At 38.0% G+C, this 27,876-nt stretch overlaps 1 protein-coding gene across 4 annotated transcripts in view; it reads right to left on the minus strand.

The window, feature by feature from the left end:
• Nucleotides 1-27,876, minus strand: part of INPP4B (inositol polyphosphate-4-phosphatase type II B) — a gene marked incomplete at its 3' end in the record, with an annotated part of 192,740 nt that overhangs the window by 59,685 nt on the left and 105,179 nt on the right. For all 4 annotated transcript variants that reach the window (XM_084263374.1, XM_084263375.1, XM_084263372.1 and 1 more), the window contains 5 exons: nt 27,068-27,172; nt 21,085-21,193; nt 12,043-12,220; nt 7,200-7,412; nt 840-984 (listed from right to left, as the gene is read on the minus strand). In XM_084263374.1, the coding sequence (XP_084119500.1) occupies nt 840-984; nt 7,200-7,412; nt 12,043-12,220; nt 21,085-21,193; nt 27,068-27,172 (750 nt within the window). The remainder of the gene's footprint in view (nt 1-839; nt 985-7,199; nt 7,413-12,042; nt 12,221-21,084; nt 21,194-27,067; nt 27,173-27,876) is intronic.

Consider the following 27,876-nt stretch of genomic DNA (forward strand, 5'->3'; position numbering starts at 1 on the left):
GAAGAATAAAACACACAAAAAACCCCGGTAAAATTATATTAAGGTCCACAAAATAAAGAGAGTTTGTTTTCTGGAGGCTCTTGTTTTGCTTGCTTGCTTTTTTAACTGAAGAGTAGCACAAGGGTTTGTTTTTTATTTCCTTTTACTTGCATTATCATTATTATGACTAAAGAGATGTTTGATTTTTTGCAACATACTTGGAAGTCATGTCTGATCTATGAACCAGATCGAATCTGCTTAGAGAAAACAACAAGGAATGTAGCTATTGGGGAAGATCAGAAGATTTGGTGACAAGGGCCTGGTGTAGACAGTTTTTTCCATATCATCTAATGGAATTGCTCTACTTAGCCTTCAATATTGACACAGATTGACAACTGTATTCAGGGAAAAATAAATTTTAACATATCAGAAAAGAAAAATCAGTATGTCACTTCAGAAAAGTGGAAGGGTTTTCAGAAGAATGACACTGAAACAGAATGTTCACCCTTCCTTACGCATTTCCTATAAGACACACTTTTTTTTTTTCTCCTCAAAATGGTACACTCAAGTAAAATCTAAAATAAATTAAACTATATCAGCCTTCAAAGGAAAACATTGTGGTTTCAAAAGGTTTTCACCAAAGCACAAACAACTGAGCCCAGCAAGTCACTTGAGCACACAATGGAGCTGTAATTTGATAAATCGTCTTCCATCATTCAAGGCTACAACTGAGCAAAACCTTGTTGTCAGCACTCTCAAAGAAACTATTGACTCTGCTCTGTATCATTTTTCTGTGACTTCTTCCATTTTTATTTATGCTAGTCAGTGATTTAAAAAAAAAAAAGAAAAAGGTTGCTTACCACCTGTATGCAACACTTTGCAATCTGCTGCTGGAGGGTCATTTTCACCCTCTTTAATGTTGCTGAGGTTATCTTTTTCAAGAAGTCTGTCCACCATGGCAATAACACAGTTTAAGCTCTTTCCCACATTGGCCCACACCCTGTCCTGAAAAGAGCATAATTATTATCACTGCACATCACTGAAGAAATAAAAGACAATATTAACTTCTCATTAACACCCTAAAGTGGAGACAGAGACATATAAATGACCAGAAATATTACTAGAAATATCAGGTGTCAGCATATTACCCTTTTCCTCATCCTTCAGTCTACTACCATCTTAAGGCTTTTTCACAGAGGTTTCTCTTGCAGTGTAAATGACTGAACTGAAACTGGAGCTTTAGACAGAATCAAACTCTACATGTAAATGCATGCAAAGTTTCAGGTCCAATCACAAGGAACTGAGCAGTTTCTCTATTTGAAATAATACAGTAAAAACATAGACATTCAGAGCCTTGTCAAATCAAATCTCACATGCACCTGCCAGTTTTCCATAATACGTGACAACCTCTTTTTTTGATAATTTAACATACCCTGTATTTTACAGTATTTAACAGTTACTCTGTTAAAGCAAACGTAAAATTAAAGGACTAGAATGATACTATCCTGACATGTTTACCAGGTAACACAATTTCAGTTTCATTCTTCACCTCTCACACAACCATCACACTTAACTGAGTTTGTAATAAATATGCGAATTGCAGAAGTAGGAGAGTGACAGAAAAAATCCTGTACAAGCAGAGAACAAAAGAATGTGGAGCAAAAGAGCTGTTATGGAACTGAGACACGGGAAGGGTCCCTTCACATGCTGGAAGCTGCAGAAATTGAAGCTCTTGCACCTACTTCGAGGCTGAATAAGAAAAAAACCCAAGCCATACAAGAAATGTGGCTGTACACCAGGCTAGCAGTCAGACTGAACCCAAAACATAATGAACCCACAAAACCCCCCATGTACATGTTTTATTGCTGAGTCATGCTGAAAACAGTGCAGAGCAATGAGTGTTTGCTTCAGGGTTAAAAATGGGGAAGTAATATCACTCCTTTCTACTTTATGATACAATAGGCAGAAGTTTTATGTACACATCATGCCTTGAGGCATAAAAATGGAGTTACAAGAGACTAGAAGAAGGTTAAAGAAAACTGAAAACTCAGTGAAATACCATAGGCCAATGCAAATGGAAACACTTAGAAAGTGGGTGAAGGCAAAGTTACAACTACTATTAAGGCAAACATTTAACCTAAGATCCATTTTTAATTAGATGCCACACTCCTTAGGTCATTATCTTGACTGGAGAGGTCTGATCTTTCCCCCTGCCCTCCAGCTGAGGGCACACCCTGTGAATGCCTGCATCCAGCCCTGAGGGACATGCCTGCAGTACTTGCTAAACCCATACTGCAGGATTGCCCTAAGGACAGTTGAACAACTAGTCTTGTAGGTGGATGTAGAAACTACGGTTTGACCCTCTCCCTAGACAAAACCATGCCTTAACCATACTATGAAGAAGGTATTATTGATTTACAAGAGGGAAGGAGCTAGTTGCTTATGCAGAACTGGATTTAATTCACAAATTTTTTTTAAAGTACTGCATGTACCATGCAACAGGTAGAAATACTCACACCTGTACACATGAAACAAACCATTAGACACATGACTATCTGATATTCACATGAGTAAATACAATTTATAGCCAAAGACAGAGAACAGGTACAGATTCCTTCAAAAGTTTCATCCCCTAAGTAGCTCACGCATTCCTGAAAAACATTTTAATTATAGGTGAAATGACTGATTTTTATCACTCACAAAGTATTATTTTGGGGATAAAAATTTATGAAGGGCAATGAAATACTGCAAGTACAAAAAATTCTGGACCCAAATAGCCGCAAGTTTTCCCAGAGAGTGGCAGTGAACTTCAGGCTTCCTAACCACTGAGGCGTATGAACTCAAGTCGGTCAGTATGGCTGCTGCAATGTGATTTCCCTTTTCTCCCTTAGTGTGGGGAGTTTAATCCAAACACTAAGAGAGTTGAGCTCTTAACAAGCGTCTGGAGTTACTGCACAAGCAACACAAATACGAGGCCTTGTTTCATTTTTGAAAGAACATTTTCTCCTTTCAAACCAACTATTAACCCGACATTGAGATGGTGTCTGTACAATATTCACACAAACATTCCCCAAGGGTTTAGAAATAAAATTCATAAACATCTGTTGACAGAAAACTCAGTTTTCTTATCCTCTATCTGGCTTTTTTACATATAGGCAAGTGAGGAATTGTCTGTCCACAGCTCTTTTTCTCCTCATAGGAAATTCCTGGGATTATAAACTATCATTATAGGCAGATAGAAAAAGTAGATGTGTCTGTGTTATTCAGTCCGCACGAAAGATGACCACAGTTTTCCAACAGCACTGCTGAAATGCTGCAGTTTGGTAAGAACAATTCTAGAGTAAAAATGCAGTTTCCAATCAATGAAAATAAAGTAACTCCCTATTATTCTCTGTAATAAGAAATCCATTGATTTAGCATTATTTTTCATTCTTTACTATTCCCATAATGTTTTCCGTTAGCCTAGCACAATTTCCACGCCCTTTCATCTTTTTAAGGGGTATATTTTCAATCTGCCCAAGAACTACCTCACAAATTATCATTCTGCAGCATGTGCCAGTTTAAAGGACAAAATACACCCACCCTCGGCTTCTCAGGTAAACATTCTTATACATCCTCTGTGTGAAATGAGGGATCAGAGGAAACTGTTCATTCTTGATACAAGGAAGTACTAAGACTCCAGATTCCTAAGCAAGATGCCTCTTCCCTGATACCATTCTCCCCACCAGTTGCTGTAGTGATAACTGGATGATAAGTTTACTACTGTGGCATGAAAGAACAAGAGAAACAAGGCCTGTGGCACCCTCTCATTACTGCTTCTTTAAGCTCCAAAGTCAAGCCAATGACAGGGAAAGTGCAAATCTGTAACAGGGCCTGACCCCATTGGGACAAGACAACAACACATTGCTTTTGAAATTTGGAAGAAATGGAAGATGTCAATTTGGCATGTTAAGGAGTCCTGGCACATGTGGCTAGGTGTTGCTAGTCAGAAATGGCTATATTTGCAATTCTCTTGCCACCTCTGCTGTGCTACTGGCAAGCAGACAGGCATACAAACTTGTAATGATCTCCATGAAAAGCTAGGCCTTGGCACCACAAAGAGCTGGGCATTTTTCCTAGGACATTTAAAAATGAACCTTTAAAAAAATTCTCTTTTATGCACCCAATTCAAAAAATGTAAATAATTTCTGTGCAGTCTGAAAGTACCATTAAAACCTTCTTCATTTTAAACAGCGGGAGGGAAACTATTTTCCTGTTACTGCACCTGACTGGATGTTTTCCCCCTAAGTATGGCTGGCCAGTTGAGTCCCAGAAGCTGTCTTTTGGTTTTCAAAGGATTCAAAGGCTAAATTCACTACAGAGCTCCTCAGTCATCTCTCTTGTCCTTCCATATACACCATGACAGTTGTATGCTTTACTTATGCCAGGTGTGACACAGCAACTGCGTTCCCCAGTGCTCTGAAGATACTGTGTCTCCTTCATGTGGGTCGATACCTATAAATTACCTTAAGCCTTTTCTGACATATGCTCATAAACCAAATATCTGAACCAATGTGCACATGACAGTGCTTTGGAATGGAATATATTGCACGCAGATCAGTATTTCAGACCTGTGTCCGAGTATCATGTCAGTATTTGTAGATAATTTCTTGGAAATGCCATTTTATCTGTTCTTTGTAGCTCCAACCATGTTAAGCAGTGAGTCAGAAGTGTAGAGTGGAAACAGCTCCAAGAGGCAATGTGCCCACCTTTCCTGTATTATACATGACAACATGCTTTCTTCCCTCCTGCAGGGAGGTTCTAGGATAGCAGAAGCAGCTGGCAGGAGGAGAAGAGAATATCTACCCAGAGGCAATCTAAAACTCTCAAGTTAAATATTTTTCCTTCAACAGTAATGCTTTACTACTGCCTATATGTAGTGCATATAATCGAAATAGCTCAATCCATACTGCTGTCAGTTATTTTGGGATGAATATCTGTACTTGGTATCAAAGAGAAGTGTGACACTGTGCTGCTATTAAGAAGCTTTTTTGGAAAACAGTGGTCACTCAGTGAAAGAGCACTCTGGATGATTAAGAAATTGGGAGTTATTCCTTATGGATAAATTTGGATGCCTTGAACTCACTTTCATGATTGTTGTAAGGTAATGTGAAGTGGATGGAACAGGGTCAGCTTAAAGAGTTGTTGGATTTCACTGATTTACATTTCTGGCAAAACTAAAATTGCAATTCCAATTGTAAATAGAACTCTAGTGCTGGACAGCACTAGGGAAAAACAACAGAAGAGGATATAGTACTGTGCATACTAAGCAATGTATCTCAGTTTCTTCCTTTATAGTGCTCTTTCAGAGTAGATTAAGCATTTGTTCACATTTTATATGCATTTATTCTTTCTCTTTTCCATCATTCTAATGACAATTTCATCATTAAAATCCACATTATTTGTTACCTTCATTGACAGAAAGAACAGGAAAATAATGGAAGCCTCATCTTTCAAATTTAGAAAAAACACCAAATTTCTCCAGCATTTATACTGTCTCAAGTTTGACAGTGACTGAGTTTAACTCAGAAAATACTTGACACACCTAGTTTTAATCAAGCAGGTAATTTTACCAATTCAGCAGAAAAAGCCTCACCTGTTAACCTAATGTGCTTATATATTTTAATAGATGAGGACCAAGTACCTGGCAGAAATTTATTTTTTAAAAAAAAAATCACAATAAAGACAGTAAATCTAGCTTCTCCACAGAGACAAAAATACTGAATTAAAATACAACTTGCACAAAAATGCCATTTTTCCAATGCAAAATTTCTCCCTTTGATCAAATCTATTGTGATGTTTATTTTTCTGAATGTTTCAACAGCTGGAAAGAAACATTTTGGCTCTCATTTCAGGGAAAGAACCACCATTCTAGTCCCTCAGGTTGTTTAGAAAACATGAAAAAAGTGAATTCAGGGCTCTAACATGAGAAGACAGATAAAAGAATGAGTTATTTATTTATTGTTTAAATCTCATGACTACTTAATGCATGGGGTTGGAGACAATTATCTTTTCTCTAGAATAAATATATTCATCTTCCCTTATTCGTGGTATAGATAAAAATTACAGTTCAGGTGTGAGTACTGTAGCTCACAAGATATTAATTATTTATAATAGAGATTAATATACTGGCATCCTTTACACTTATGAGAATACAGCGATGAACTGAAAGTATGAGGCTGAACTGAATAAAAGTAGCTTGAGATCAGGGTTTAACAAAGAAGCAGATATAGTATGAACACATCTACCAAAATAATTAGTTTACAAAATTTCAGCTGTATAAATAACACAGATCTTTGAAAGACATGCCAACAACGCTAAGATCTAAAAGCCACGTTTAATTCTTTTATGCAATCTCAGACATCCTCTAAGAACAGATTCTAAAGGAAAACAGTTCTGTTGCTGAGGATTAATTTATCTGTATATTTAAGCTATTTACATTCAGCTTGGGAAGGGGCAGGGAATCGTACAGCATATGCTGCTCCAGTCTCCTTAAATCTGTCTAACTTGCAAAAAGAACTCACATAAGAGCAAGACACGTGCACTGGGTTTGTGTGCCAAGGTTTTGGCAGTTGGCGGGGGGGGCGCATGTCACTACAGGGGTAGTTTCTGGGAGAAGCTGCTAGAAGCTACTCCCATGTCTGATAGAGCCAATGCCATCTGGCTCCAAGACAGACCTGGTGCTGGCCAAGGCTGGGCCCATCAATGACTGTGGTAGCACCTCTGGGATAACATATTTAAAAAGGGGAAACAACCCCTTTACGACAACAATTGCAGCTGAGGAGAGAAGTGAGAAAATCTGAGACAAACAACTCTGCAGACACCCAGGTTAGTGAAGCAGGAGGAAGAGGAGATGCTCCAAACACTGGAGGAGAGATTCCTCTGCAGCCCCTGGCAGTACTTGTGGCTCTGTGAGGAGAGGAGCTCACGCTCCAGGATATTTTCCTGTCATCATCCTCACTGTTACATGCACAACCAGTCACACAAAAGCACACTGCACTTCAGAAAATTCAAGTTAGTTTCAAAACACACAATGCATCTCAACAATATTATTTCACAGTTTTGCCTTCCTTTCTTGCTGATCCCCTCACAACAAGTGACAAGAACACATAGGGCTTGTATTTGTTTATGCTTATTTGCAGGGTTCAGGATTGAGGAACCAAGAGCTTCTGATTACTTACCCACTCTTCCTCATCATACTCAGAATGATGGGGTATAGAGTCTTGTCTCTTAATCTGAGAAGGATGGTCCCGATGCTGTAAATCACCCCCCTCTTCTACACTGTTTCTAGGCACAGCTGGTTTCTTGAGAACACAGCCAGGCCGGGCTGTGTATAGTGCTAAAAGGGCACTTCTGACCAGCTGATCCTTAAAAGCATGCACAAACAGCTCTGTCTAGAGAAAAGAGGGGGGGGGAAAAGAAAAGAATGAATCAAAAGGTTAGACAGAAGAATGCAATACTGCAGCATAGCTATTGCAACACTGAATTGCCTTAAGGCAGAGTAGGTATTTGTTTCAGGTGGGTCTGAGGGGCAGAAACCAAAGTAGACCAACAGAGATGGAGAAACAATTCAAGGGTTTTAGGGGTATCACCACATTCTCCAATCCCAGTGTTCTAAGGCTTCACACAACAGCACAGTATCTGCCATAAAGATCATCATCTTTTCACACAATCCTATTTTGAGTTCCGAGCTTTGCCTGCAGAGATGAGCCTCTACAAGAACCCGTTCCAAGACTAACCAACTCTCAATAATTTTTAAGTGTCAGATAAAAGACAATTAACAAACTTAAGGAACTTCTTAAATAAAATCACAGCACTGTACAGTGCTGAGATTGTAGTATCTGCCAAAGCAATGTTTCCAAAGGTGCAGGTACCTGGAGGTATCAAACCCAGATATCAGGGCAGGTGATGATACCCGATTTCTAGCTTTAATTTGAAGAAAGGAAACCTTGGGGTAGTTTTTCCAGGCACTCTGAAGATTTTATTAATTTACCATATCATTTTTCTAAATCCTTCTCATTGACCATGACAGCTTGAAGTTCACTGTATTTTTCAAAACCTCCAACCTCCCTGCATTATTTATCTCCCTTCCACCCCAACAAGAAAAGGAAAACTCCTTATGCATATGATCTTTAGCATCTCTAGACTATGTCCATGTATAACAGGACCTGCCATTGCCACCAGTCTACCACACACACTCATCTGTAATCAAGACAGAATATGCAGCCCTATTTCCACTGCTGCTCTTACTTAGGAGGCTGGCATGTTTCCTCCATTAGCTGATGCAGTTTATGAACAGGAGAGGATGAGGACACGTTCCCTTTCACTTCAGCAACATTCAAGCGGGTCCATCTGTCAGAGTGGGGAGAGCATGCACCCTGCTGCTACAACCACATCCACTGCCTCTACAACTCAACACATTTTACTTCCCTTCTCACCTCAATATCCTCTCAAAGGTTTACTGACATTTAGACTACAATACTCTAAATAATTGATGGTTTTCTTAAAGCTCCGGCTGCTGGGTTAGGTACCTGCTTGAGAAGTTGACTTTTTTCCCCTTTGTTCCATGTTTAGGAAGATCCTGAGGGGCTGCATGTGCAATGACTGATAATTTTCTTGAAATAAACTAAAAATAAGAACCTTGGTAATTTTTCCAGACCCATTCTGTCTCCTCCTTAGTAACTTAGTGCTTGAGGGGAAGGGTACTTCAACAGAGACAGTTTTCTTACATGTTGCGCTTCAGCAGTGCCTTGGGGTAGTCCTGAGCTGCACTAAAGGACAATTTCAGTTTTCCACTTTTCCAGGCTCTGCATGGTGGATGCTCAGAGAATACAGAGTCTTTGGGCAATACTGCTATCAAACCCTAGGCTCAGAGTCTTGCAGAGTTGTCTTTTCTTGTGTGGTAACAGCAGAGCTCCTCTGCAAAGCTGTTCTATGGTTTCATATCAAGAGAGTCCAAACTATTTGTCTGTCCTTAGAAATCACATCCTCATGGTTTTGCTGAGGTTTGTACAGTCCCTCCCCCTAAAGTCTGCCTGAGATCATTTCACATCTCTGCATCAGGCATGGCAGACTCAAAAAATCTTTAGATTTCAGAAAACTTAAGTCTTGGACAACTCGAAGGAAGGAATGCCCACTATGACCGCAATGTATATTAGGTAACTGCCTGAAAAGTTTAAGTAATTTAAGCATTTTACAAGGAAAATTAATTTTCAAAAGCAAACTGACATGGAAGCAAGCCTCCATTTTTCAATATAGAGACTAAACTGCTTCTGTAATTAAATTCCATTCAAGGATTCCATTGGTTTAACAAGCAGCTACATTTTAACTACATTTTCTTACAGCTCAGTACAGCTAAATTTGCAGAACACTGCTATTTATAAAATTGTATTGAAATCACAAAACAAGTCTACACAAAGAAATGAAAACTTTGCAAATTCTTTTAGATACTTCACTAAAGACTATTTCTGCAGACAAAGATAGGCATGGCCGGAAAATGAATTTATCGAGCCTTCTGCAAGCTGCAAATGCAGATACACTTGTCGACAGCTAAAGGCTTCCTTAATCAATTAACAGAAAGTGTTGATAAAAGGTCAGTTTCAGGAAAACACTACAGTAAATTGCAAATTATACATGGAGAAGTAAAACCATGCTTAATATAAGAAAATAAGCTCAATTTAAAAAGCAGCAGTAGTAGTATTTAATTTTCCACTTTCTATGCATGGGACCAGTCCTTCCACTTCTAGCATAAACACTTAACTAATTCACATTACTGATAACTCAGATACACTCAGTGCTACCTCATCTTTTTTTTTTAAAGAATTATTCTATATATCAAGCTTAGCGTTATCTTAAAATAAAGAGTGATATGGTTCTTAATAAACGAGGAATTGAATCACTAGGCAAATGATTTCTATGACTTCTTCAAACAGCTAATTAATTTTTACATTTCTATCAAGTTTAAATGTGAGAGAACGCTTCTTTTTTTACATGTAAAAAGTACATGAAGCTGGGAGAACAGAAGCACCTCACACTTCCAAAGTGCAGGTAGGCATCACATAATGCTATCCAGAAGAACATGCCAACCTATCTTAAACAGAACCAGGGACACACTGGTACTCTTGGTTCTCCCATACTGTACCACATGATACAGACAGGTTATCTCAGGATATTGAGATGATGCTTTGTATTAACTGTGAGAAATCTAATCACAGCACTGTGTGGCTTTACTTTATCTGGGTTTTTGAAATTTAATATTAGCTTTCCCTGAACTTGTTTCTTGGCCTTTGCTTTCCTCGCCAACTCTCTTTTCTTCACAAGCAGCTGTTGCTCTACACTAGCTTCCTCAGCAACAGTCCCACATTGCCACCTCAGAGTAAATTTGGGAATAGTCAAGGAAGTAGGTATTCAACTGTTCCTGCAACAGTTGTTCGGACAACTGGATTCATCTCTTCCCAGCAAAATGTGGAGGTAAGACAGAAACTATGGGTGTGCTATTAGGTGGCCCATGTTAGGTAAGATCCCTGCTTCCACTTCTGGGAACCTGTGCAGTAACCAGAAATTTAACCCTGGCCCTGAAAAGCTGATATGCACATATATAAGTAAGTCACCATCTGTCAGTTTTTCAAACCAATTGGATTGTCTTTTCTGTCCCTTTTCTGTAGCCAGTCTCCAACTGCCATGGTTCACAGTGGGTTAGTATCACAGCTGCCCACAGCCACTCTGAAAGTGTCCACTCCTCCTGCCCTGACAAGCAAAGGTGGGGAGGGCAAAGCAAATGACTGACACTGACGTTCTTAGCAACCGGGTCTTGAATCTTCAAAACAAACACTTCCTTGTTTGATTTCCTTGACTTGTACACACACTTTTCTCTGAACGAACCACTAACCGAGCAGCTCTGCTTTTTGTATGTGCAGCTAAAAACAGCCTCCTTCACTACCATATGGAAAGGCATGTATCGTTGCCATAAACCCCACCCTAAATTCCTCTCTTTCATTTCCAAGCTGAATTCTACTTTCCTGTATTATCCCTGACATTCAGAGAGACTCCAGTGTTCTCAGAGTTACTGTGGATTTACACATCTGTAACCGAGAGCAACGTTTATCTCCCCCACAGCTCCAATGCAATGCCTTCGCAGTATGTGGTTCAGCTTAATATTCAGATTTTAAACTCTCCCATTGAACGATGTACTGCTGGGATAATAGTGCTCAACAGACCACAGGGGTTGCCACTTCCCAATAGCTGAAGATATATTGAAATGGTTATTGATAGTGTTATTAAGCCAAATCGAGATCACATTACAGAAGGTATGGCCCATGAAGCAATGGGAAACTTTTTTCAACCCCTCTGGTCATAACTACAGTGCTTAATATTTATACAGGATAACATATGCTTAAAAGTACTTTAGACTTCAGCTAATCTCCAGTATCACTCTGTGAGACAGGTGGAAAATACTCTCTTCCTTAATTTAGAGCTAAAGAAACTAAGATGAGGAACAGCCTACAGCTACAGAGAAATATAATTCGAGGAAGAGGATTCAAATTTGAGACTCCTGGTGCCAACTTCCCTGCTTCTTCCAGACTGCATCACCATTTCTGATCATGCTATTACTCTAAACCTTACACACACAAATCTGGCTTGAACTCTCCCCAACAACCAGCAGTCTGAAGTTTCACAGAAAGAGAAATAACATAACTGTTTATCTTACCACAAAATTATTTACAATAATCTATTTTTGATAAATCCCAGTATGCGGTCACTAGAGCATAATGAAGACACATGAAATTAAATTAATTATACTGTCAAATAAAGACAACCGATATAGACTTCATTAATTTTCCACATGAAAAGCCTACAGAAATACTAAATAATATTTTTTTTCTAACAGCAATATTTTGAAGCTTATTTTAGCAGAGCTTAGTTAACATTTCCTGATGCTATGAAAGTCAATTTATGCAGAAAAACACCCAGCAGTTAGAGACTTGGTTATTCCATTTTCCATTGCAGTGAAGATTTGAATCTTACTTTTTCTGAAAGCATCTTTAAAGAATTCTTCAAGCTGTCTGGAGAATGCTGGCTTGCAGAATTAAGCAGCAGGTCTGCATGGCTTGATATGAGAGGTTGTAGATGATTGATGTTGCTAAGAACTTCTTTTGCCTTGGCTGTGTTTTCAGGTGAATAGTAAATACACTGGTATCCAGTACTGTAGTAAGACAAAAACGAGTCACATAATGTCAGAATGATTTCTGCTATTAGTAACAATGCTTAATGTGCTAAAAATCTTACCACTGGTTCTACAAAAAGTGACACACAGCTGAATTTTAGCGATATCATTGAAATGCTTCTTCCTTCAAAGGTAAAACCAAATCCTTGCTTGAACAGTAGGGGACAATAGATTGCCCACCATGAAACACCCCAACTAGTAGTGTTCAACCTAATCATCCCTTTGAGTGATAAATCTTAACGTAAGACAAACATACAGTTATTTATTTTTGAAGATAAAATTCTGGAGAAATGAAAGGTTTGACCAAGTCGCTAATAAACACAAAGACCATATGGCTCTGTATTTTTCCAGTTGAACTCCCCATCCCATTATTAACGACCTCCTTAAGTCTTTCAAAATGAGCCATTAACGTTTAACTGATCAGTGGCCCACACTATGTTTTGATTAGCATCAGGGATGTTCAGGAAGTGGTGATAAACAGAGTTATCTGCAATAAAAAACATGTATCTAATTAGCAAGAAAAGACACAGAAATGAGGTGTGAGAGTTAATCACTACAGAACAACCCACACAAATGCATACTGCAAACTTCCCTCTTTTAACTGCTCACAAACTACTGCAATTCTTTTGCATTACTTTTTTTTTTGGCTATACCTCAGTTTTTTTTCCCCCAAACCTAGTAATTATGCAAGATCCTTTTATACTATTATTCCAAACTACCATTTCAGACACCATGCACATGTGTACTGTTTTTTCAGTACAGTATACACCTCCCCTCCTAAAACTCTTTCTCATACAGAATCTCTCCCCTTATAAAGCCCCATTTCAGTCTCTGAGAGAAACTAACCAGCTTTTTTGCTGGTTGAGGTTAATCTATAATGTTAACACAAGAAAAAAAACACAACAAAACCAAGCAACTCCTGCACCATCCCCATTGCCAGGGCAACGTACACACTAATCCCCAGCTCTGTTCTTTCATTTTCTTTTTATCACACATCCTTCAGTCTCTTCCATCCTTTCCCCACTGATTTAATTTCTTTCTTAATTTCACATATAGAGACCTGAATTTTGACACTAGTGCAATACTTTCAACTTCATGCACTGCTTTTCATTTCAGTCTTTTTCCAGATCTCTTCACTCCCCCACTTCCCCTTTGTTGTCCTCTAGCATCCCTTCCAGTTCCTCCTCATTAGTTTTCTACAAATCAGAAATGAAATTTAATTCAATGAAGGACATACACAACACACATTCAGAAGTCTGAATGAAGGTACTTCCGAAAAATTTAAAAGGCTTAATTCTTTTGGCAAATAAAGATAGATTCAAGCAGTCTTAAAATTAAGCCTCCCTGCTTAAATACTTTGCTGAATTACAGTCCCAAATTCCAAAATATCTCATCCTATTTTTCTGCCCTTCACCAGTGTCTCCATTTTTTGACACAAATCTTTGTAGAAGCACTCAGGATGAATGCCGTCTGACTCAGTGAAGTTTTGCCATGATCAGTCATGCTACTAGTCACATCAAAATTACCACAGGTCTCCAATTCACTGTCCACTGCATGAGTTGCTAGACTACTGAGTGCAGGGGTCAGAATTCTGAGTATTTCAACAAAGTGAACCATATAAGCTGTCTCTTCTAATGCACTGGTCAAAAAAAAATCCCTGTCCCTCTGAGAAATGAGGGAACGGACCAAGCTCTGCCTTCAAGGTGTTAGCGAACACTGTTAGTGAAATGAACTTCCTAAGTCCTATCTATGTCTACATTCACTGCATCTCTCAAGCACTCAGTAGACAAAGGTAATAGTTTATGTTAATTGCAGTGACGTTGTAGTCTTAAATCTTGATACTTCACAGTGCTGAATAATCTTTTCTAATACCCCTTTTAGGGTTCTCCCTCCCTTTATCAAACAGCCTTTTGCAGGTTGTATCTGGCTAAGGCTGTTATCAAGCTCACCAGGCACACACTCCTTTCTGGGATTCCCCTCAGCTTTTAATTCCCAGATCATTTTCACTGATCTCCCACAGCTCTGAGATTCGCTGAATATAGTGGCAGAAAAGCTACAGACAATGTCATAAGAGAAAAAAAAAAAAAGAGACAGAAGAGGGATACTAAACCTCTAAGTGGTTCTTATTCTAATGAAGTCAATCATAGCTTTTAAATAGAGGAAACAGTGAAGAGGAGAGAATGACAGTGTCTTCAGAGTGAAGTGTTCTATTAAGTCTCATTATTTGGCTATTTTTAACATTTCCTGAACCTGAGCATGAGACAACTGCAAATATTCAGTTTTACAGAATTTGCGGGTAACTTCCCCCCTCTCCCCAGAAAGTGCATAATTATTTTTCAGAAACAGTATTTTTAGGAATATCTGAAATTTCTAATTGTTGCATCTTAACACTGTTGCACCTAAGACTACACTGAGGTTTTCAGTAGCCATACCAGTCATGAAAAGAAATTTCTACTTCCAATTCACTGAGATTCATTTCCTTTTAACTATTTTTTGCGCCTGCTGCCACATAGAGCTGCGGTATACAAGTAGTATTACTTAAAAGAAGCAGCTAGAAAATATAGAAAAACTTTTCACAGTTATCCTCATACAGAAACTAGATGAAGGGAATTACATGAAGAAACTTTTGCATTAGGACAAAGACCACATGGTTAGGTCCAGCGCTGGAAATCAGCAGCAGTATGAAAACCTACCTTTGATATGTAAAATACAGTATTAGTCATCTACCTTTTGAAAAACTCTATAATAATCGTGTCTTCTGGGTTAAGTTTCAAAGCTTTAACTAAGTATATAAAACCACACTTGATCATTTCCATATATTGGCACCATCATTAATTACATACATGACTCTCAGCGGTCGTTTCAGTTTTTAACTTGTTTTAATGATGTCATGCAATTTGAATTAGGATAACATTGACTACATCTGCAATTTTAACTCGAAATTAAAGTTTTTTTGCCAAGAATAAATACAGCAATATGCTAAATTTCTACTTTTTAATGATACTCCAAGTAACTCCATTCCTGCTGTTAACTGAGTAATTGGTGTGACTGAGTTAAAGTGCCACCATCTGGGACTGGGTTAAAAATCTTTCAACAACGAACATTTGACCTCATATTTTTCACAGTCAGGACTGCAGACGTTAACATCAAGACTGCACTTAAAGCATGCACAGCAAGAACACCTAACCCCAAATAACCTCAAGCTTATGTAAATTACTAAAGATACCAACTCAGGGGTTTATTTATGCATCACGTGTTCTGTCTAAAGTGGGAAGTTATGATCAAAACCAATTTGCTACATAAAAACCCAGGACAATTCACTGTCTCAGGACATAAAACTAAACCATGTGATCAGTGCTGAGGTTTTGAAAACTGGCCTGACAGAGGTCACAAGGTCAAATATTTTCCCTTGCAAACTTGGAAATTCTAACTTTGAACACCGAAGAAAATGAAGTTATGTCATTAGTTCTGTCTAATTGATCTCTACTTATGAAGTACAAATCTCCATGAGTCCTTATGTTGAAGCAATGGCTAAGGCTGTATACACAGAATTTCCCTTACTGCTCTTCTATTTCCTCTTCCTTCCTAACTGACCACTAGAATAACTAAATCAATGGCTTCACAGATGGCAATGGGACATGAGTTTCACTGAAAGAAAGGTCAAGATGCCCTTCATCAGCCCTCTAGAGACCTAAGTATGGCAGATGCCACAGTGGCATAGTTGAATCACGTTATGCATCTCCCTAGGAAGACTTGCTCCAGGAAGGTTGAATGCCTAGGGAGAGTCACCCACAGTTCTTCAAATTAATTTTAGAGTATCTTTATGTTGGTGAAAAGATGCAAAGAGCATTTAACAGAGGAAAATCTTATGCAGGTTAGCTGAGCATGATTCTTATCAAAAGGAAAGAGGTATTATGCCTCACCACAACCCTGAGACTAAACAATTTTGATTCAGTAGCGCCTTTTCCTGGCAGCCTGAAGTGCTTGTCACAAGAAAGTATGGCTAAGTCATGGATCCACTCTCCTCCTGCCACTCCTGTGTATATGGATGAGTTTCTTTCCCTCCAAATCATATGAACCTTTTTAAACTTTGTGTGCGCTAAGCTTCCCCAACTCCTCCCTCCCTTCTTTTTCCAGCCCCAGGTCCCTTTCTTTTATGCCTGCTTAAGGAAATGCTTCAGGCAAGTCTGTCCAGAGAGCCTAACCACTGGAAAATGCTGTGATGAGATTTTTATATCTCAATGAATAGCACCAAGTTTGGTGCTTTATCAGTAAAACTTCCAAAAACCTTAATACATTGGTTTTATGGTCAGTGAAAAAACATCCATCTCCAAGGTAGCCTCATCTCTCTCTCTCACATACATACAGATATAAACACAGACACTAAAAAAAGGGGAGAGGGAAGCAAAACATCTCTATGAAAAGGTGCTATGAATGACAGGCTGTGGCTTCTCTTTGAAAATAAAGGTTACATAATTAGATCAAGCACAACATCTATGGGATATCCTGTGAAACAGTACCATTTCAGGTTCCTCACAGAACGGAAAAGGGTTGAAGGTTATGAAAATCAGGTAATAGGAACCCTGAAGGCCTCAGTATTAATAAACTCTAGTATGTTAATGAAGGAGCACACCTCACATCTTGACCAAAAAGCTAGGTCTTGTCAAGCAACAAAAGGTCCTTTTAGACAGTCCAAACCCTGGTTAAATTAGCATAGCTTTAAGAAAAGAAATCAACAGAAAATCCTTTTTATTAATATTCCAACTTTCCATTTGTGGTAATTAAAAGCAGGCTCTTCTAAAGAAATGGTATATAAAACCACAGTGAATCACAGCACCTAAAGCAGTTATTGGGACACCTCTGATTTTCTAGATGGTTAGTACTGGGACAGGAAAAATCTTGCAGTCATAAGTGTGTATTAAGGCTAAAACAGAGATCATCAAATTAGCTTTTAAATAAGAAAAAAAAAGTCCTTAGTGTACCTTGAAAGTGATTAATGAATATTTCAAGCAGCAAGGCATTAGACAGGTTTAACTTCCAGAATGTCTGCCTTCAATATTCTTGTACAGCTGAGCTCTAAAAATAATAATTTGCTGTGATATCAAGACTGATAAGAAGTCATGTCCTTTCATTTGCTGGAAGGAGATGTAGCCTATGCTACCAAGTCAACAGACAACCAAATCTGAACAACTGACTTATATTTTCTTTCCGCTAAAAATAAGCTAGGAAAAAAAAGAATCAAAAGAACAAACCAATACAGCAACATAACAAATTCTAAAATAAATTTACATTATGTACAAGTAATTAATACTCTAAAATAATTTAGCACACCTTAGTCATCACACTTCAATCATTTGAATTTAAAAGCTATCTTGCCTAAAAAAGGTTAAGGTTGTTCTTAACTCATCTTGTGAAGTTCACTAGTAGCTACTAAAGGGACAGACACACTAGAGTCATAGATATGGCTGGTGCTCACAACAGCAAAGCCTTTTATCTGTCTCTGTTGCAACTAAGGAACAGCACAGATCAGGAATGGGATATAAAGCAACATACCTGGCTTCAGATCACATACTAAGTCTTGCCTTCCACTTGAAAAACCCCACCTTTTCTCCTTTTATTTGAGGTAATATTTTTAGAAATTTATCTTTCTTTTAATATGAATTGTTTGTTGGTGACAAATGAGAGAATTGAAATAGTACTGTGTTTTTATGAACATTATTATACAATAGCTTTCCGTCTTGCCTGCACAAAAATTACATATTCTGGGTAACAGAAAATATGCCAGACCAATCTTCAGATACACATTTTCCACATTCTTCTGTTTGATAAACTTTAATGGAACATATGTTTCACTCTTGCTTTGGTTGGGCAACTGCAAACGCAATTATGCTCTCGCAAAGCAGGATATAACCTTGTTACCAGTTATAAGTTCCTCTTGTCTGTTAATTCCACAAGTATAGGAAGAAATATTTTCTGATTTGCTGACACTGTTGAATATTTCAATAAACTGTTCCAATAATCAGTCTGAAGGTCAAAGGCATGCAAGACACACAATTGTGTGCACTAACAATGTCTTGAAAGCTACTGGGACTGGTTTGAGAAATAATTTCTTCCCACATTTTCCTCTAGGTCTTCAGTTCAGCTGGCCTAGAGGAAGCGGCTGCTAAATCTGCTTTTTATTTTTCCTGTTCATTTAATATTCTGACTGATATCTCAAGGTGTCCCTTCTTCCTTCAGCCAAATCTTCGGAAAAGCTGTTTCCATTGTAAAACAGAAAATTTAAATTGTAAAAGCTGCCCCTGGAAATGCTGCATGTCCTCAAAGCATCCTCATGCAGCTAAACAAACAGATGCATACAAAATAAAGTTGTCATTGCCACAGCAAAAGAAATTTCTCTGTGATAAGAATGAGAATGGTCCTTACACCATACCTATTTAAAGTAGACCCACTCTTGAATATTCAACTACATGAGATCACATTCAGAGCTTGCATTCTCCTGTCTTTCAATTCACACAAGTTGGTCTTGTTGAAGAAAAAAAAAAAACAACAGAAAAAAGCCACATCAAAAGCCTAACAAAAAACCTCCAAAACCAAACATGTGTGGAGTTTTCTCTGAGCTAACCTCAAAGATAGAAGAGGAGATGGATTTTGGAGGTTTCCTCCTTTCTGCTTCTTGGTAATTCATACACCAAGTGACCATTTCTTCAGGCCTGGAAAGGGAATTGCTAAGAATTGGAGTCCCTTGTTTTTAGTGCTCAAACTTCAGTTTGTTAGCCTGACTCAGATTCTTTTTTTTAGAAAGAGTCACACAGGGTAATAACATAGTTAGCCTGGTTGTATCATCCTAAGGACAGGCTTTTATACTCTTCCCAGGGAATAAACACACACAAGGAAAACTACACTGACAGATTACATGTCTGGTATCTTGTCCTTGAAAGTCACTAAAAATGCAGAAGCTTCTGAGGGATGCAGAAAAGTCTAAGCAGCGGGGCAAATACCAAGTGACATGTAGGCACCCTGAAATAGGTATGAAGTGCCATGATAAAAACTGCCCAAAGCTTTCCCAGTGCTCCTGAACACCGTCCTCTATTAATTGAAGAGTTCTACCTGGTTGAGTCAGTGAAATTAGAGTGAATGAAAATGAGAGGTAGCTGTGCTGCATGGAGTATCCTTTGCCATCCTAGCCTTCTGTCATGTAACATTGCATCAGGATCCAGAGGAAAGAATTTAGTTCATCATCCCCTCCTCTCCCCTATTATGGGAAACTAAGAAACAAGAGCACTCTCTATTCAAATCCAGTAAGATACTGCCATGTCTGTTGTCCAGGAAGAACTCAAGACAGACTAGGTCTCCTCCCTATATGGCTTTCCCCCCTTTTTCTCCAAAAAACAGAAATCACAGGTAATAATTCCACATTTGCCTCACAGCATTCCTCCATTTTGGGAAATCACATGCTGCTGTTGTGGACATCCTGCAGGCCCATGCCAGCAAGAAATGGTTCATTATCTGAAAGCTGAACACTTGAGGAAGGGAACTGCAAAGTTCTTTCTATCACTTATAACTAATTTCCTCTTATGAAATGTCATAAAACCCCACTAAGTACTACTGCAACTATTTTACTCAGATACTTTAAGAAACGTCTTTCGACGTTTTCTTTATTAGGAAACTTTTACTTCACAGGCCTGCATATCCTGGGGGTACGGCTGCCTACACCCGCCTGCTGACAGCAGGCTTCACACCAAGTCCATTCATGGGTCTCATGTGACCAATGACATCTGTGTTTCATGGGTATGGTGGTCACCAGAGGTGACCAGGAAAATTAAAGATTTTTAGAAGATTTGATAGGGGGTTTATGTCATGTAATGCAAACAGAAAAAAGAGTAATACTTTTCAAAGCAAATCTATCCACTGTTTCTTGTTTTGTTTTAGCATCGATGCCAACTTCTGGTTAACCCTAGTTCAACAGTAGATTTTTATAATTTCTTCTTCTATTCTTTATGAAGTAGTACCTATGAAACTTTTTGAGCTTTGACTATTGTAATTAATTTTCTATGGAGTGTAATTAGAATTTAGAATAGCACACAGAGTACTTCCAGTGCTCCCTTTTGAACACTGTGCCACTGAATGCATGTGGTTGGCACAGTTAGTCCAAGCATTGAGCAGTCACAACTATCTATGGGTGCTGCCAGTGACAGCTGTGGCTGCTCGAAACTTTGTAACAGCAACAAATGCAAATCCATCCAATTCTCAGCTAGCAAAATATGCAACTAACATCTGTACACGTTCAGTGGTTCACAAAGCATCTGAGTACAGCACTAAGCTGAAATCCTAATTAAGGCCCATCTCTTTGCTTACTCTCATTTTGGCTTTATGAAGAATAGTTTATTTACTTTGCAGATGTGCTAAAAATATTTTTTGTTCAGATAGACCCAGGGCTGTCAGAAAAGAAGATTCTACCTCAGGCTACTCTTTCTTTATTGAAAGAATGTCTATAGGTACTTTCCACTTAACACAAGAATTACTGAAGAGATACCTCATTCTGAACAGTTTTCAAGCACTGATATTCCCTTCAAGCTTCCTGAATTATGGGGAGAAAATGTCACAATTTTGAGTTTATGTTCAAAATACATCTTAACACTAAAAGTAAACTGTGCTTCAGTTTTGCAGTGCAGCCAAGCAGGGAAGATAAAGGAAATATTTTGTGAATGCATACTTGTCCAGTCTTACCAGATTTTAATCATCCAGGCATTCAGCAGGGTAAACTGAATTTGTTACTCAGTGAACTCATAATATCATAATGCAACTTTAATGATATTTTCCTTGCTACTTACAAAAATACTTACTTTCGTCTTTCTGCCTCAAATTTACTCAGCAGTTTTCGGAGACCACCATTCTTAAAGCCTTGGACATGCGCTGCTGGGGCTCCCACGGTGATGACATCATACAGAGCATCTGGAATGGGAACAGACAATCGAAGAGATTTGCATGTGCCTATGCCTGAGAGAAGGCAACTCTATGGTATCTACTCCACAAGATGCGAAGACAAGAAGTCTGTTATTTCCAAGGCATAATCGAGAATCTGTGTCCCAAGGAGGCCCAAGAGCTAATCAATCTTTCCACACAGCCACCTGCACACCTTCAAAAGCTATTCTGATTTATTGCTACATCTAAACTATATGCTGTGGTGTAGAACAATATTCTAGGTCTGCAGTTTACAAAGCTGCCAAGTAAATTGGCCCTTTGTGCATTCCACTTTATTACCCCTTCCATTATTTAACTTGTACTCATGTTGAGATGCAGAGATTCATGCTTTTTTAGAGTCAAAAGAGAGCATTACGATGGAACAGTCTGGCTGCCTGAATAATATAGGCTACAGAGTTACAATTAACGATTCTTGGCATCACGTTTATGTCTTCTGGTTGAGTGAAAGCATCTCTTTAAAAAAAAAAAAAGAAAGAAAAAAAAAGAAAAAAAAAAGAGACATCTAACCTTGTTTTAAAGACTTCAAATGCCAATTAATTCATTGCAGTCCCAGAGATGTTACTTCAATGATTAACCAATCTGACTAGTAAAAATCTCCACCACTTCTCTAGTTTGGATTTAACTTTCATTTTCAGATATAATTACCTGTTTAATGCTGAATTGAAAAGTCCTGTTCTGTGACATATACTTAAATATTATATATACTTATAAGCACAGAGCAAGCCAGCTGTTTTCAGCTGTAAAGCTACAAGAATGGGAAATAAGCTATTCTACTGAAATTCTTGCCAAGACAACAAACTGCTGTTAGTATCTGTATGTACCCAGTGTCCTGTGACATACAGGATGAGCATGGTTTTCTATGGAACTATGCTTACAGACCTGGGGGATGGAACATCTTTTTAAAAACAGCAGAAATGAAGATTTAATTACATCCCAAACCACAATAATTATTCCATCAAAACTTAAATTTAGATTTGCAGAATTTGTGTTTGCATTAAGCAGTACCTGTTTTGTACCCAAGTTTACTGAAGGTATAAAAATACAGGACACGATCCCTCATTCTTAAAACGTGTTTCTAAAGGAAACTAGAGGATTTTTTTAGTGAACTATTTTATTCATCAAGGAAGCTTTTCATGTAAATTAAAATCTAATCCTCTCCTAAAATAGCCCTTTTCTTGCATTCTGATGATAAATATCCCTAGAAGCAAGAACACTGTACAAATGATTCACAGTTAATGAACTATGTTTTACTTCCAGAGCTAAATCTCAAAGCATATTCGCTCAAACTGATTTGAGCTCCAATGAATTGGTGACTCTTCAATTTCCACTTGAAAGAACTAGTGACATAATTTCATTAGCCTAAGGTGAGCTTCAAGATTTTTAAATAGCCTGGTCTTTCAGGTTTTCATAGAAATTTATCCATAATACATAATCTTGGGCTATTAGAGCTCCATTGGCACTTAGACAGTAAGTAGCTCTACTGCTTAAAACAATGGTGGCTTGAAACCAAAATAAGAGATGAACCCATATAAGGCTAACTGAATAATGGCTTCTGTTTACAGACAGCTCATAAAACTGTAGGAAAACATTTAAAAGATTGAATCTTGGTAGTTTTTCTGTCACTGTTCTAAAAATACATAGTGACCCTGATTATAGTTACTTCTTTTGGCTTGGAAATCTGGGAGATTTCCCCAGAAGGAGGATTTGATTCAGCCTGTGGCTGCTTCTCTGCATGGTCACAGAGCAGCTGTTTAAGACACATTCAGAACAGTCGAACAACTACCTCAAGCAGGAGAACATGGACAAGTGAGGATGGCAAAGAGCAAAACGTCTACGACCCTAGTGAATGGGCACGGGACAGCCTTACTCCCATCTTCCAGAGCACAGGACCCTGGAAAGTGCTGCAAGACTCGGGAGGAATGCCTTGTGATGTGCTTCACTTACACATCAATACAGCTCCTTGTGAAGGACATGCAGTGTCAGCACGAGTATGCTGGTACAGAAGTGCTCCAATAACTCACAGCCATCAGCCACTTCAAGAACAGACAGCTGCTGACAACTCTCTACAGTGGAGACAACACTTAAAATACGGCAGAGCACCATAGGAGCTGTATCATATTGTCAGTGTACTTCCCCAAACCTATTAATTAATAGATGTTAACAAAAACCCCTCAACTCTTTCCGAAATACTGCAGAATTTGATGGAAAAAATGCAAGACATTAGAATGCAGAGAAATTGAGCTTTAAAATCAGTCATCAGTTCATAATAATTACTCTGACTCAATAACACACTCAGCTACTTATACAAGTGCAACACTAACACTAGTTATGCACTCACCAAAAACCAATTCCCTCCTCATTCAGAAATATAAACTACCTACTCATCACTCCTTCCTGCATAAAACAGAGAGCTTTTGCAACACAGTAACAAACACAGCAACACAGTAGAAGTCCCATAAAACTAAGTTTTATCAGACCAATTTAAAGAGCTGAGGGAATTTTATACCAAGCAGAACTCAATCTTGAATTTGAAGCAACCTGCTCGCCTTCACAGGAGTCAGTCAGCATCTCACACTGGTCAGAGGTAAAACAAAAATCTCTTCAGTGTACCAAATTTACTTGAAGTCAGCACACGATGTATAAACTGGGACAAAAGCAAAGCTATGGCAAGATATAACTAACATCTGTATTATGATGAACAGAACAAAATGTGGTGTTTATCAAATGGATTGGGATACAGTTATCCCATAATTAAATAGCATTTTTCTCAAAACTCTTCCTACTGGAAGCTTAACCACATAGGTATTTTCTACTCTGTCAGAACCCAATATCAACCTGAATCATAGCACAGTAAAAGTAAACCTGTTATTGAACATGCTGAACACAAAAGCATGAATCCATGTGCATACACATGATAGATGGGGTTAAAACCTATCTGGCATTCCCAAAATTAAGACCTCTGTCAGTGTGTTAATGACAGCTTTATGGCTAATCTGCTTGTTTAATCACCACCTCTATGAATGTTTACATGCTTTTGTTTGTTGTTTATATTTCTGGTGCCCTCTGATATGTACCAAGAGATGCACAAGGTAAAAAAGACAAACTTGATGTCCAAGTGCTACTTACTCCAGAATGATTAGAAACTGCTGCAAACTGTTCAAACTGTATGTATCCAACACAGGATGCAGTTCTTTACTGCTCAAAATATGAAATCTTTCAATGAACTAAACAGATGGGGCAGTGGCTACATAATAGATCATTTATCCAACCAAAGTTTAACACAGTAATAATTTTCAATTACTTCTTTTTATATTTATACTACAGTGCTAACCAAAATATCCTAAACATACTAAAGAACCCATTTTTAAATAGAGAAATAAAGAGCTCCATGTCACTAAGGTGTCAGCCTTTCAAAAATCTGTAAGAAGAAATTCCCTGATTCTAACAGTTCACTTCCTGATTACTGCTTTGCAATCTCTAAACTCGAGTGCAACAAGAGCAGTGTTCTCTGATTCTCATGTCAGTGGAGTGAGCAGTAGCTTAAAAAAAAAAAAAGAGAGTGTTTTATAATTTAAACAACGTCCTAAGTTTAGGAGAGGATTCTAACATTTATCTCTTTCTGTACCCGTTTCAATTGTGGATTAGCCATATGCCACCAGCAAAGGGGTTTTGGAGGAGAAAGGAGAAAATTCATTACAAGCAAAACAAAGCAAAACTCCTGTAGTGTTAAAGTAGTGGGTGATTAAGTGGTCTATTTTCTTCTACTTCTTTATTTAGAAATAAACATACAATGCCTGTTCACAGAGAGGGTTTCTTGAGAAGATCTAAAACTAAGGTCCTGGCCACCTTTAGTCATTACAAATCTAAAAATGCTTTTGAGTTAATTAACTTCAAAACATTTGCAAAATTAAACTTTGTGCTTTCAAATTCTGTCACTATAAACACCCATCTTATTGAAACGTTTGGAGACACTATTATTTAATAAAAGAAATAACAAAATATTGAACCAATAACAGTATCTAACAATCAGAAGTCCCCATGTTCCAACATGGAAGCGGATGAACACCAACAGTACACGAATTAATACTCTATATACTCTTATAATTATCATTCATAGTTGCTGTTTCACAATCTGCTTAGATGTAGAGAGCATTTATAAGGCAGACACCTTACAGAGTGTAATTTCCGTGTTTCTACAGTGACAGCAAATTTAATAGATCTCAATTTATCAACAAATTATTCACCGTGCAATGATTTACTCATATGTATGTATCGATATAATCTCTTATCTCAGAAAGGATGCTGCTAACATTGTATGCAAGCAGCAGCACCAGAGATCTGTATTAAACAGAATCACAGACAAACGACCATTATGAAAATTATCCCCCTTTCCAGAATGTATTAGAAGTTTGCAGTAGTTTCAGCATCAGTGAGACATTTTTACTTAACACTAAGGAAATGCTTATGTGGCACAGGGTAGCACTGAATAAACTGATTTAGGCACAAGCAGCACTGGGTTCATTAAGGCTTCCTAAGAAAGTTTAGAAGTAACACTCTCCTTAATGGAACCGTGCAACTCTCATCACCTGGGCTGGTGAGTTCATCCTGGAGGAAATGTACTGTGCTCTATCACTATCTCTGGTGGCACAGTGTAGGGAGGGGGGGGAAAAACCCCACCAACCCACCTCAGAAAGGTGTAAGACGACAGGCAAGACTGGCTTTTACACTACACTGATGTTACGGATCACAATGGAGAATTAAGCTGACACCCTAGAAGGATGTGAATCTTACTGAGCATTGTGCAGTGTGTCAGCATGAATCATGACAGCATTAGTTTTGCGCTGCTACAACAGAGTACCTTCAACCATGCATAGGTTACCAACAGATCTGAATGAACATATATTCTGTGTTAACTTATCTGTTTGAAATGTCACAGAAACAAAATGAGCACAACATCCCGTGATTATTATTATTTTTTAATAACTTAAAAAAAATAGTTTATCACTCCTTAGTTTTCCAATATGTGCAGTCAGTATCCAAAACTTGTCGCTTCAGAAGACAAAGCAGAGAAATCCCTTGGATAGCTTTAGCTTTGGGCCTGATACCTGAATTTCAGCACAGACTCAGGACTTCTGATCAATCTCAGTGGCAGGAGGTCTGGGTGCATGTTTCAGAATTTGTGGAGAAATACGGAAAATGGACACACTGGTTACTTCCTTGATCTCATTTTTTATTCCAGTGTGGCCCTCTATACATATGCAATACATACTCAGCGGCTCTAGTAATATCCCAAACAAAATCCAAACCCAAAAGTTTGGGTTTTAGAAGCAGATGCACAGTCCTGAGAGAATGAAATCAAACCCCTTCAGGAAGGCAGCAAGTCCCAGATATGTAAACAAAACAGAGACAGGAAATAACCACACAGTTCCTAAAGCTCATCAAACAAAGTGAAAAATTAAAAGCTTTAAGCCTGTACACCAGTACAGATTTCTAAATAAAGAATTTGAAAGCTTGATTTTGGTTTTATTAAAAAACAAAACAGCCACCAAAAAAATCAAAGAATCGGACAGCAAACCAGTCATACAAGAAACCTTCTGTATCAAGCCATACACACAATCTTGCAAGCAAGCTAATACTTTACAAAGTCTCTAAACAGAATATATTTCCATTCTGTTGTGGTTTTAAGGTTTCAGAATATTCATCCTTGAAACTGCACATGTAAGTAAAGATATTTACATTTTCAAAAGGGCTAATATGGAAACCATGACTCTTGTTGCAAGTTTAATTGTATTTCAAAGCATTCTTTGTCATGCTTGGGGAATTTCTCTGCAGAATATGTTTTACCTTTCAATCGAGGACTATGCACGTGCATTCTTTGCAGATGAAGATTTATTGGGATAAATTCTAGTGTTTTTTCTCCTTTGCTACAGCTTGATTTGAAGGAAGAACCTGAAAAACAAAAGTTTAAAGAATCGTTATCTTAAGCATCTAGCAGATGTTTTGTCTTCTTTTTTAATGTGAGGACAACACTTGTATGTTAGGAGTCGTCTTTAATTTCCTTTTAATGTGTAATTGTATATTAAGAGAAGAATGCTTCACTAACCGAGTCTCAGCATGCATCCACACTGGAAGCAACAAAATAGCTTTTAATTCGCAGAACAATCGAATTTTTTTATTCTAGGTGATAGACATTTCTTTCTGGTGTCTGAAAGCAGTCTGCTGGAAACAATGTCACAGTTAATGTGCATTGTGTTTACTCTGTGCTAAGAACACCGGGGTACAGAGCTATGATGGCACTGCATTTTCATCAAGTAACATTTTTTTCTTCAAACAAAAGTATTGCACTTACTAGGCTATCCATTCTTTCTAGAAAGTTTAAATAAAGAAATAAGATGGCTTAAGAAAAGCTATAAATTAGTTCTCTTTCTAAAAAGCCAGAATCACAAGCAGCACAATGCTCTGAAGAAAAAAAAGTACATCTGTTGCATATTTGAAAAGTATGAGATTATGAGGAACTCTATGGTGTTATAAAGAAATATAATTAAAGCCTGACAGTATGAAAGTGCATTTTACCTCGAGATATTTGATACAACAGCTATAAAAAATGGAGTAGGAAAGAAAGATGGGCCTATCTTCTTCTCAGTCAGACCAAC

The sequence above is a fragment of the Gallinula chloropus genome, assembly GCF_964237585.1.
Source record: "Gallinula chloropus genome assembly, chromosome: 4".
NCBI classification, from domain to species: domain Eukaryota; kingdom Metazoa; phylum Chordata; class Aves; order Gruiformes; family Rallidae; genus Gallinula; species Gallinula chloropus.